This window comes from Aulonocara stuartgranti, assembly GCF_965226115.1.
Source record: "Aulonocara stuartgranti genome assembly, chromosome: 12".
Lineage (NCBI taxonomy): Eukaryota > Metazoa > Chordata > Actinopteri > Cichliformes > Cichlidae > Aulonocara > Aulonocara stuartgranti.
In genome coordinates, this window is record NC_138948.1 from 25,923,765 (window position 1) to 25,936,740 (window position 12,976).

Below are 12,976 nucleotides of genomic sequence, written 5' to 3' on the forward strand. Positions count from 1 at the left end.
AGGACACTGATAGATATTGGTATTGGTAGTATTTTTAGGTATTTCAGGTATTGTAAGGTGAATGCAACTTTTTAAACGTCACTTTTCCATTTCTCACTGAACCCCAGCAACTCAATCACAATGAAATTACACAAAGCCATATGTCAAACAGTACTGACCTTCACTTTGGCTGGCTGCTCAATTAACCCCCTCTGCTTTGGTCTTTCCACCTGCATAGTTACAAGTACACACTCGCTCATAAACATTCACACACAGCCACATAAAGAAAGTCATAACTGTTTTGAATAATTGATTGCTAGTGAAATTGTGTGGCTCTAGGGTTTCCAGGCTATCAATGTCCCTGTTTCGGGTCAATGGGTGGCGAGGAAAAAGTAAACTTCTCATGCGAATTACTCATCATGTACCAGCCCTAAACACTCACCCCCACCCCCACACACATTTGGATAAGTTGCATCCTCACCTGAGATGCAGAAGATGTAAAAGGAGGGAGACCAGCGTAAGACCACTGAAACACTGTAGCTTTACTCTTTTTCTAGCTTACATGACCTCTGGATGGTGGAGAAATTCTTCCAGGACCATGAGAGGAAGATGCCTCGGGACAGTCTGATCACCTCTGAGAATGACAGTAAGCCCATTAGCATGCTTTTACATATTCTTCAGAGTTTTTATGACGGCAACACATTAATTCTTTGTGGCTGGGATGATACAAGTCGATTAGATTTACAGGCCTTTACTGGAAAAAAAATCTAATTTCTACACAAATATCAACATGTTTATTAGGGAAAATGTTGATATTGGTAAATACTCATTAGTTAAATAGAGGAAGAGCTTTTGGTCTTTGTGGTAGTTGTAGCTATGATAACTGATTTGAGTGTATTTTTCTGACAAAACATCCTAATTTATTGAGGTTAATGTTCAGTAAGATGAAGTACAGTTACTTGCTGTCTGCCTCTAATTAATAAAATCATTAAAACGCCAGCTATTGCCCAGCACAAAGATGTTTAATCACCCAGTTCTTGCCTCCTGTTCACTTTGCTGCATATTTGGGAGCTGGCCTCTTGCCCTTGGCTGTCTCCCCCATCCTTGTGGGCTTAGTCATCCCGTCTCCCTTCATTAAGCCATTGTTTGCCTCTTTTGTGCCCTTCTGCTGCACCCAGCCATAATGACCCATGTGATGGCCACTCCGGTTACACTAAGGACACACATCAAAAGGCCGACTACATAAATATCTGTTCAGTCTGTCAGTGGTCCTCTTTGTTTTCCTCTTCATCCCCCTTTAGTGCACAATAGTTCGAGGTGCATAATGAGGTAGGTTAAGCTCCACCAGTGAAAGGGTTCACTGTGGTATTGGAGATGTGAAAAAAAAAAACAAAAACAGAAGGGCTGGATTTATAAAGAGGTTATCTAAAAGGTTTAGTTATGTTGTAGAGAAGTCAGATGTATTTATCTTAAAAATAACAAATGTAAAGTTGCAGGAAAAACACAGCACGATAATGTTAAAAATGTTTTATATCATGGAATACAATATTCAGAAAGAGAAAGAATTAATACTACTCATCTCGCTGCAAACCTAAAAAAGCTCTTAAAACAACATCTGGTCTGTGAAATAGCAGGAAGCCTACATGTCTTGCTTTCAGCAAATCTTTCCTTTCTTATTATTTTTGTAGTTTCTGTGTTTGCAATATGTACTTTATACTAAATCTGCACTTTAAAACATCATTATACTGTATCAATTAGGACTTAACATGATCAATAATGACACACATTTGTCAGTTTTTAACCAGGAGATCTTAAACTTTCCAGTAATCTAATTATGATCATCACTCATGCTGAGTAACTTAAAAAAGTTGTCTAAGACCTAAGTTTGTCTTTTCTGTGGACCCTTAAATTAAAGGCATCACTTTAAAAGGCACATTCTTTGCTACAAATATGCTCCCATACAACTAAACTACAGTCTTAATTTTTAAATTTATATATACTCAATGGACATTTTATGGAAACTTATCCTACTGGAATCAGAAATTTTGACTCTACAATCCAAACATCACAGCAGAAATCACCCAGAGAAAAAGCCTTGAGAACTGCTGCTCACTGGACATTTTCAAACCATTCTCTGTAAACACTAAAGCATCTCTGAAACACTCAGACCATCTGGCACCAATGACGATGACACATTCAAAGTCACTTAGAGCAGCTTTCTTCCCCATTCTGATGCTCAGTTTAAGCTTCAGCAGGTCATCTTGACCTCGTCTATGCGTCTAAATGCATTGAGTTGGTGCCATATGATTTGCTGATTAAATATTGATTTTAAAAGACAGCTGAACAAGTGTAACTAATGAAGTAGCCACTGACTGTATTAAGCTGGGACTCTGGTAACAGAAAATAGAGGGGAGCCTCAAGGTCATGAAAATTGCAAAGACTTAATGGGTTCCAATGTGATGAACACTCATCTATTTGTAGTGTGCTCATATCAAACTTGCCCTGATGATTAAAACAAAGTTTAGTTTGTGTGAGAACATAATTTTTAAAAGACATGATACCACAGATTATCGAATTTAAAAATGAAGCATAAGATAAAACGATTATGAGGCAAATGCAGTTATTATGGCTAAGATGAAAAAAACAAGGTATACTCAATTCTTTAATTAATTTTCATTGATAAAATATCTGTCTCCCATTGTTCACACTGGACTGGATTTTGCAGGTACTTATGCAGATGAAGGTTAGTCTTCAGCTTGTTTATTAAAAATACTTTAAATAAGCAAAATTACTAGAAAAAACAAAACAAAACAAAAAAACTTTATTAGACTTTATTTATGTTTGACTTTTGGCAGAAAAATAATTCCATGCTCGTGTTTCGTTTCTTCACACAGATGCTCCACTACTGTTGCCACCAACACACTTTGAAAATCATTTGAAGTTCTTTTGATTTTCCTCAGTCATCACAGTACTATCATGCCTTAAAACATGTGATAGCATGAGAGAGGAAAGGAAACTATTTAATTTAGCACGAGCCAACTTCACAGTATCAAAAGATAACTTTCTGTGAGCATCGCAGTGAAAAGAAAGCAACAGTACTGACAGATTGACAGTGTTATGTGAGTATAAATAGTAAGAAGTTAACAAAAAGTAATGTTTAAATGTCAACTGCAGGTGAACAAGATGCAGATTTGTCCTTGCAAGAGGAACATGAGAGTAAAACACACAGAACAAAAAGAAGAGATGGTGACAGGCAGAAAAAGAAGAGGAGAAATGAGAGAAGAAAAGGAGGAACAAGAGCGGGAGAAGGGGAAGAGGATTTACAGGCCGTATCTGAGAAAAGAGAAAGAAGCAAGCGAAAAAGAGCTAAGAGTAAACAAGAAACAAGCAGAAGAGAGAACAACGAAGAGGAAGAAGCTCAACTGACAGGTGGCAAGGGAACAAAAGCAAGAAAGGATATCAGAAATGAAAAAACACGCAGAATGGAGAAGGAGGAAGTGCGAGAAGTTGATGAAAATGTTGATAAGGGAAAAAAGAAACAGGGAAGTACCAAAAAGGGAGAGAAGAAAGAAGATGGAGGTAAACAGCTGGTAAAGGAAAAAGCCCGGGACATAAAAAAAAAAAGCACAAGAAGGCTGAAACAAGGTAGTGTATCATCTTATAATTTCACCTTATCTATGGAAAACTCTGTCAGTTAGACAAAAAAAGGGCCCTAAAAGACATTAATGCTTCAGTTCAGAGCCAGAGACAAGCGAAGAGGATGATGATGAAGAAGAGGACAATGACAAGGATGTGGTGAGGCCGGAGTGTCTCTCTCCAGAGGAGCTGGAGAAGCTGAAGGAGGCAGTGGATGAGAGGAAGAAACTGATCCAAAGTCTAAGGGGAAAACCCTGGCCAATGAAAAAGAAACTTGTCACTTTAAGGTACTTCATATGGATAAATCATTCTGATTTGTTCTGCTGTAATTCAAAATACCAGAAGTATTTTGAACTCTAATATTTGCTTTTTTATTTCAGGGAGTCTCAGGAGTTTGTGGAAAAATATGAAGGTGCCTTGGGAAAGGGAAAAGGCAGGAAGCTCTATGCATACAAAGTCCTGATGACCAAGGTGAGGACTTACTTTTACTTCTTTATGTAATCATTAAATAACATAAACAAATACACGATTCATTAAAAAAATTATTCATATCATTAGAAATGGATGAAATTCCAACGGGACTTTGAAAACTTCAAAACTGCATGCATCCCATGGGAGATGAAAATAAAGGAGATTGAAAGTAGGTGTGCTTTTATTTTTTAAATACAAAGGGCTGCTCAATAGTCGCATATATCATTTCTAATTTCCAAGGCCTTATCTTTTCTGTGAGAAGCAGGATAGCTTACATTGTGGTTTTATAGCAGATGCACATATTCATTTGTTCATATGTTATTTTGTACTCTGCTCTGCAGGTCATTTTGGCTCCTCAGTTGCCTCATACTTTATCTTTCTGAGGTGGATGTATGGCATCAATATGATCTTGTTTGGTCTGACCTTTGGCCTGGTTATGGTACCGGAGGTATGCTGTCTTTTTTTTCATGCACCGCACCTGAATTATGTCTTTTGCATTTCCCCCCAAAAACGATGTAATCCTTCTCTGTGCATTTTGCTTACAGGCATTAATGGGGCGACCTTATGGGAGCATGCCAAGAAAGACTGTCCCCAGAGCTGAGGAGGCCAGTGCGATGGACTTTGCTGTTCTTTGGGACTTTGGGGTCAGTGGGTATTATTTTATTTGTCTTTGTTGGCAATTTCTCCTCTGATGTAGTAATAAATAGTCACCCCCAATTAAAGTATTGTATCCACAGGGTTACGCACAGTACTCAGTCCTCTTCTATGGCTACTACAACAATCAACGTACGGTGGGCTGGCTCAAGTTTCGCATGCCTCTGTCTTACTTCCTGGTTGGTGTCGGTACAGTGGCCTATAGCTACATGGTGGTCATCAGAACGTATGTTTGCTATGTCTATATACAAAAGACAAATCTATTCTATCCACAGTGTTTTAGTGAATCATGTACTTACTTTTAAATTAAAGGATGGCACGTAATGCAAATGAATCAGGGGTCGGCGATGATAACAGCTTCAATTTCAGCTGGAAAATGTTCACCAGCTGGGACTACCTGATAGGAAATGCTGAAACAGCAGACAATAAGTTTGCTTCCATCACCACCAGCTTCAAGGTTAGTGCAGCTCACTGTCTGCTTTCCAGTATGCTGATTAATGCAAGCCAAGTATCATACAGTACATTACACTCTACCACTTCTTCTACCACTATAGGAGGCAATCTTAGAGGAGCAAGAGAGCCACAAGGATGACAACATCCATCTGACTCGATTCTTGCGTGTGCTGGCCAACTTCCTGGTCTTGTGCTGCTTAGCAGGAAGTGGATACCTCATCTACTTTGTAGTGCGGCGTTCTCAGAAATTTGCCTTAGATGGACTGGAGAATCACACGTGGTGGGAAAGGAATGAGGTAGACATGAGAGAAAGAGAGAGGGGGAATTAATGAGAAATAACATTTACAAAAGGAAGTTTATGAATAATTTTGGCTGCAAGCAAAACTTGCTGAGGTTTAATTAAATAATATTTAGAATTTGTCCTGCAGTTCTTGTCCAAGGCCAAAATAGTGACAATAAAAAGTGCAATCCAAACCCAAAGAAAGGAGTTTTATAGTTTAACATAGTCACTAAGGAGCATTTTGGGAAAGTGATCAGGTCATTTGGAGAGGGGGTGTGGTGGGTGAGTCCAGATAAGATTCTTTACACAAGGTGAGAGCAGGTGAGAGTGCTGTGAGTATTTCTGGAGGAATGGACCAGTTTGACTGTGACGGGTAAGTAAATCTGAGAAGTGAACTTCTCTATGGGAACTGGGGGACACTGGAAAGCATCGAAATAAAGGCGTTAGACTTTAAAGTTTACAGGAGAGCATAAAGAAGCCTGCTTAGCAGTCAGGAGAAACGCGTAATCTGACTGGATGTTGGAGATGTTTCTTAAATATTGGCTGATGATGAAGCAGATAAGTAACAAGTTCCATACCTGAGCAAACTCACCTAGACCCAGATCTAAATGTTGAAGTTCGTTAGCTGTAGCACATACCACGTGTTCTACATAAAGCTGTTTGAGGTGAGTTGTTAAAATATTCTCAGTTTGCTCTGTGAATTACACTGAGGAAGAAATTTTAAACTGACATTTTGAGTCATGTGAAAAATAAAGTTTTCACAAGACTTTATGTAGACCATGTTGAAGACAGCAACACAGTTTACGTTTGTAAATTTCACCTGAAAAAACCACAAGACATCTGGACCAATGTCCTCTGAACTGACAAGACCAAAGTGGAGATGTTTCGCCATTAGCACCATGTTTGTGAAAAACACAGTAAAAACCAAACACAGAATATCAGCAAAACTGCCTCATACCAACTATTAAGCATGGTAGTGGAGGGCTGATGATTTAGGGTTATTTCACAGCCACAGGAACTAGGACCTTGCAGATATTGAACTGAATAAATGCATACTAAAGTATTCTAGAGTCAAATGTTCATCAAAGGACATCTGTCTGAAAATCTGTCTGAAAGCTAAAGACCTGCCTATGAGCTACAACTCTGCAATCATGGCATGTACTTAGTTTTCACAGGAGTGCACACCGTTCATGTCAATGGTAATATTCTGCCCAGATTTACAGCGATCACAGCCACCAGCTATTCAGTTGCATCAAATGTCATTTTTGTAAGGCGTTATACAAAGTTACACACTAAATAAAAAACCCATGCACTCCCAAGTTGTCCTCAGAGTAATTACATTAGTTTTCTGACGTATTTCTCAGGTGAACATGGTCATGTCATTACTGGGGATGTTCTGTCCGATGCTGTTTGATGTAATCAGCACCCTGGAGAACTACCACCCGCGGGTTGCCCTGCAGTGGCAGCTCGGTCGCATCTTTGCCCTCTTCTTGGGAAATCTCTACACCTTCATTATTGCACTCATGGATGAGATCAACCTTAAAGTGAGAAGTCATTGTGTATCGATTTATGAGATTGTAATTTTATAGGATGATTAATCCAAAGTGTTTGTCTCAGAGGAAAGAGGAAAAGGTAGTGAAGTTTAATATAACCATGTGGGAGGCCAGTCTTTACAATGGCACCGTTTTAGAAAACAGTACTGCTCCACCCGTCACAATCCACCCTGCTGATGTGCCCAGAGGGCCTTGCTGGGAGACAATGGTAGGCCAGGTCAGTGTGCATGTGTGCGTCTGTACTATTATGTAACTAAGTGATGTAATTGTTGTTATGGCATTAGGCTGTGGATACCAATAAATAAGGAAATGATAAAATTAATGACAATATGAAACAATCACATGAATATAGTGGGTAAAATAATTTAACTGCAATGAGGGGCCACTGGACGAGGCCATGAAGTATTTAGCCATGTTTTGTTTGGAGGTCAAATCATTATTTCACTCAATGACATGCAAATAAATTAATACTTCTGAGCTGAAATGAACTAACTTACAAATTCAAATAATTATTTCCCCCATTATTATAATGCTTTAGTTGAAAATCAAAGTAAACATTGTAGTTGCAGTTTGTACTTTAGTTAACTTTGTATTAATGGATTTCTGTTGCATTAACTAAGGAAACATACTCTGATCTTATTGTTAAAAGCGATAAACATTACAAATGTTCAGGGGCTTTTATGTTGAAATAAAACAGTTGTTTTCAGAGTGGGTGATGATGTTAATTTTGATGTTGACAAGAAATTAATGCTAAATGATTTCTTAATTTGTAGGAGTTTGTTCGCTTGATCATATCTGACACAATGACAACTTACATCACACTGCTGATTGGTGATTTCCTGAGAGCAGTTCTTGTTCGTTTTCTCAACTACTGCTGGTGTTGGGACCTAGAGGCTGGCTTTGTGAGTCATCTTTTCTATCACTTATTTGTTACTCGAATTTAAAAATGTCACTCTTTGGAGAAAAAAAAAGTGTGGCAAAAGTAATAGTTGCCTTTAATTTCTCATTTGTAAAAGCCATCCTACTCTGAGTTTGACGTCAGTGGGAACGTTTTGGGCCTGATCTTCAATCAAGGAATGATATGGTAGGAAAGCAGCAATTGTTTCACTCAGAAGATTCTTATTTCAGGATGGTGTTTTACTTTCAGCTAGGTTCATCATGGTTTTCATATTGATAAAAGCCTCTTACTAGCTCAGCATCTGTCCTGCTTTTTCTAATCTTTGCTTTCAGGATGGGTTCCTTCTATGCGCCCTGTCTGCCTGCCTTAAACGTCATCCGGCTCCATGTCTCCATGTACCTGCAGTGCTGGGCTGTTATGTGCTGTAATGTGCCACAAGAAAGGGTCTTCAAAGCCTCTGGTTCCAACAACTTCTACATGGCCATGTTGCTGGTCATCCTCTTTCTGTCCACACTGCCTGCCATCTACACCATTGTCTCCATTCCCCCTTCATTTGACTGTGGACCTTTCAGGTAATGACACTAGTTCAGGGTATCTAGCTTTAAAATAAAAATGACTTGGGTTTTTATAACCACTACCATCTTTTTGACAGTGGTAAGAACCGCATGTTTGATGTGATCCATGAGACTCTGGAGTCTGACTTTCCTCCATGGTTTAGCAAAGTTTTCAGCTATGCCTCTAACCCTGGATTGGTGCTACCCTTCATACTTCTTATGGTGTGAGTTAACAGCAGACTATGTAAATCCATAAATAAGTATATTTCACAATGCTGTCATCATTTTCTTTCAGTGTTAAAGTGGTAAGAACTTTGGTGGTAATCATGTGTTATTTTATCTTTCAGACTGGCCATTTATTACTTGCAATCTACATCCAAAAGCTACAGAGAAGCAAATGTGGAGCTGAAGAAAAAGCTACAAATGGTAATTTCAGTTTTGCTTTTCCTCTAATGTAGCACGTACTGCTGTAGCTGTTTTGTGGTTTCTCTGACCAGAAATTGCACCTGAATAGCATTCAGAATCAAGTGACGAGTTTTGAGAGTAAAAAATATCCCAAGAAATTTCATGTATCTAAGTTGGATGTTCTCTAGGTTTGTTTTCATAGTTAATTTTAGCAGTTGGTATGCTTTCAAACAGCACTGAAGTTCACAAAGAGACCGCCCGAGGCCACTGTGATGCATGACTGCTGTCACGCAATTGTATTAGTGTTATCTCTCCAGCAGAGAGCAGCAAAGCCTGACAGTTCAGATCTATCCAAAAACCCACTACAGGTTCCACCAATAACAAATCTGCAGAAGAGATGCTGGGTAAATGTACGTGCTTGCTCTGAGTGATCTGAAAAATAACATGTGTGGGTATCTTTTGTTTTTGTTTTGTTTTTGTCTCTTGGTGATTTTTTTTAAGCAAAATGAGGAGAACAAGAGGAAGAACAAACGAGCAGCACTGAAAGCTCAAATGGATTTGGAGGAGGCCAGAAAGACTGCACAAGAGCAACAAAGGAACAACAATGCTTCAGTACAGGATCAAGAAGGTGAGTCTTTTGATTTCAAATATTAATAAAGAAGGTAAACCTGAAGATTTAAGATGATTTAAGATAATTCACAACTTCAAGATTCATCTTATTGTTTTAGGAAATTTGACTTTGTTGTGAAATTAACAAACATAAAAGTAAAAGTTGGGATGCTGTAAAATGAAAGAGAAATATTAACAGCACCATCAGTGTTATATTAATATCAAATACTGGATTTAAAAAAAAAATGTATTTATTTACTTTTTACCATTTGAGAAAAATATCAGCTTATTTTGAATTTGATGACAGCAACACATCTCAAAAACCTTGGGGCAGGGGCACGTCCCCTCTTCTTTTATGCTGTTTACAACCCTTTTCACCTTTTCAACCCCAAGTTACCCAATTAGTTGGATGATCTATTGTAGTGTTTCAGAATAATTCAGAGTGAATAATCAGAGATTTCAGTCTAATCCACCCATTTTAAAATGGAGCCTTAAAGTGATCAAACCTGCGGCAAAGGCTCAGTTATTAAAGGAGTTTAAGAAGTAAGATGAAAAACATGCACAACATTATGTCAGTCTCTAATTACATAGAGGCAGTCCACCAAATCATCAAGCACTTAAAGTAGCATTATTCAGTATAGACACTGGAAAATCACCCTGCCACTCCATAGACTTGTACATGAAGCAAACTGTAATAGTTGTTTTATATTAAAGTTTTTGAATTCATATAAATACTCCCTTTGTTATGCAACCTCAGCACAGAGCGACATGTACCCCAATTTCACGAGTGGATAACATATTTGTATTCCATCACATCAATGTAGTGGGAGTCATCCTGCCATGTTTAGAGTGGAGTTAATCCTGTAAAATGCTGCCATTCATACCAATATACTCTTTTTAGAATCTCTGTCTTGTCTCTCGCTCTTTCCACCCTCTACACTTAACTAGAAAATACCAAAAATATAATCTCATAATAATTATTATAAGAGCAAGTAAGGGATCCACAATGGACAACAGTACAACACACAGCTGTGAAATTATCATTATTGACTATGGGTAAAACAGAAGTTGCGCCTTTATCATTTTTGATAAATTTGACCACATGTTCTCTTTGACCTGCCTCTTTTTGCTCTCTCTCTCTCTCTCTTTGCTGTCATCAGCCCTCTCTATCCTCTTCTCTCAGTCTTTGTGCCGTCACCGAAAAGTTAAATGTGAATGAAAGACATAAACTGATCCACATCAGTTTATACCAATATTAAGACTTATTTAGTGTATTGATGACAAGCCACACTGCTGAAGCATCAACACCTCTGTAGGAGCGCGCTGTAACATCATGACATCAACAACACTGGATATTAAACCTGTTTTCATTCTATCCTGTACTTCTGTCAATAGAAAACTTAGGAAAATATAACATCTGAAGATAATGAGGATGAATGAAGAGTACTAAGATATGCTGTCATCACAATTATTATTTTAGTTACTTTTAGGGGTGCTCTGAATTTCCAGTGCTCTAAATTTGGGGGTGCTGGAGAACCCTCAAAGGATCCATGTTTTCCAAAAAGAGTTTGAAATTTCAATTCATCTAAGCATAATGCTGTTTTCCACTTTGGCTCAGTTGGTTTTGAATGAGTGTTGACCCAGAGAAGACAGCATGTCTTCTTTGCATGTGCTTTAATGTCCATTTGTAGGTGCTCAGGAGTGTTGGCAAAAGTACAGACATTCTGTGCTTAAGTAGAAGTACAAATACTACTGTTAAAAATACTCCAGAAAAACTGAAGTACTAATTCAACTAATTTATTCAAGTAAAAGTAAAAAAGTACTGGCTCTGAAATATAGTCAAACCAAGAAAGTGAAAAGCAGCTCTTTGGAGGAGGTTTCTATTTTTTTGTGCAAAGCTAACTGAACCTTGTGTTATATTAAAATAATGATAAAATAATGTCAGTAGATGTGAATACAAACTATAACTCTATTTATATAGTATATATAACATATAGATATATCTACATTTATCCTATTTTCTGTTGCATACATAATAGAGGTTGACGTTGCTTCTAAACAGTAAAAGATACACATGAAAAGTGCTTGCAGTTTCATGCGACAAATTTGGAAACACAAGTTTTTTGCAGATGGATGAGCCTCTGCTTATCTTTGCTTCTGAGAAACTCTACCTCTCCAAGACACTCTTAGAAAGAACCCAATCAATGTTACTGACCTATTGCATGTTAACCTTCTGAGATATTTTCCTATCATAAATTCAAAATAAGTCAGTATTTTTCTTAAAATTGTACATCTTCTCAGTTTAAACATATGATATATTTTCTTTCTTCTATTGTGAATAAAATATGATTTGTAAAGTTGAGTGAGCTTGCAAATCATTGCATTCTGTTTTTATTTAGATTTTACATAGCATGACAACTTTTGCTGAATTAGCTAATGAGATTTTTTTTTCAAGAATAGAGGTTAATCTGGAACACAGAAGCAGTATTAGTCTTCGTAATATTAGCAGTAAAGGTTTACAGTGTGAACTGTCAAATGTTATTTTCCCCACTGGATTATACTCTGTGTTGATGGCGGTTAGCAGTGTCATTGTTTTGTCCCCACACCTGAAATCATAGATTCCTCTTATTTTGATTGCAGATGATACAGATATCCACGTCAGCGGTCAGAACCCTCCTCCTGTTGGCGGCAGAGGAAGCCAGATGCCGTCCAGCAGAGACTCAGGCTCAAGGACCCACGACCGTGGCAACCACGGGCCTTCTGGATACCTGCCTGGTTTTGCTCGGCAAACTGAGCCCAGGATGTACAGGGTGCCGAGCCTGCAGAGACACTGACACAACAACACAAAACAAATATGGGAAAATAAAGCACTTTACTGAGAAATTCATGCTGGACTGATAGTAGTTAGTGCACATTAATCGCTTCTTATGAATACGTTTTTTTTCTCCTTTACAGTCTGTGTATATGATGAAAAGATAGATGAACTGTACTGTCACTCCTTTGTTTACTAAATATATGTTAACAAAATCAGTGCTTTGTTTTCTTTTTAATTTTACATTAAAGTTCTCATGTAGTCCTTGTCTTAAAGCTATTAACCAACTAAAAGCACCCTCTGGATCTGCAGACTTCCAACAAGGTTAACAGTCCACTTCTCTATGATGTGTAGAACCATGTTTTTAGCCTGGAAATTTCAAATACCGCAAATATCTGTATTTCATCTGTATTTCTAAGAATATAAATATCTGTATTTCCTAAGAATGGCTCCAGAGTCCAGTAACCTAGCTTTTTTTTTTTTGATCGGTCAAGATAAAACCGTACTTTCTGTGTTGCAGGTTAAGCCAAATTTGACTGTATTCCTCTGGATTGATTATATTGAATGTGGGGAAAAACTAGATTGTGAAAAAAACCCTCTTAAGCCTTTTAAAAAAAAATACAATTTCAGATGTCTTGCTTTGAAATGATCTTGAACTGTGGAATCCAGCAA

The 12,976-nt window shown here is 37.8% G+C and overlaps 1 protein-coding gene across 1 annotated transcript; it reads left to right on the top strand.

Moving 5' to 3' along the window:
* Window positions 1-552: 552 nt before the first annotated feature.
* On the top strand, window positions 553-12,976 carry tmc1 (transmembrane channel-like 1; the record flags this gene model as incomplete). Its single annotated transcript, XM_082554694.1, is given in 20 exon segments — window positions 553-625; window positions 3,154-3,588; window positions 3,591-3,624; window positions 3,714-3,902; window positions 3,996-4,086; window positions 4,174-4,255; window positions 4,428-4,534; window positions 4,632-4,730; window positions 4,824-4,966; window positions 5,053-5,197; window positions 5,295-5,489; window positions 6,838-7,017; window positions 7,091-7,243; window positions 7,800-7,928; window positions 8,043-8,110; window positions 8,257-8,496; window positions 8,577-8,702; window positions 8,826-8,904; window positions 9,385-9,511; window positions 12,133-12,976. Coding segments are annotated over 20 exon segments (2,889 nt in total). The 3' UTR covers window positions 12,327-12,976.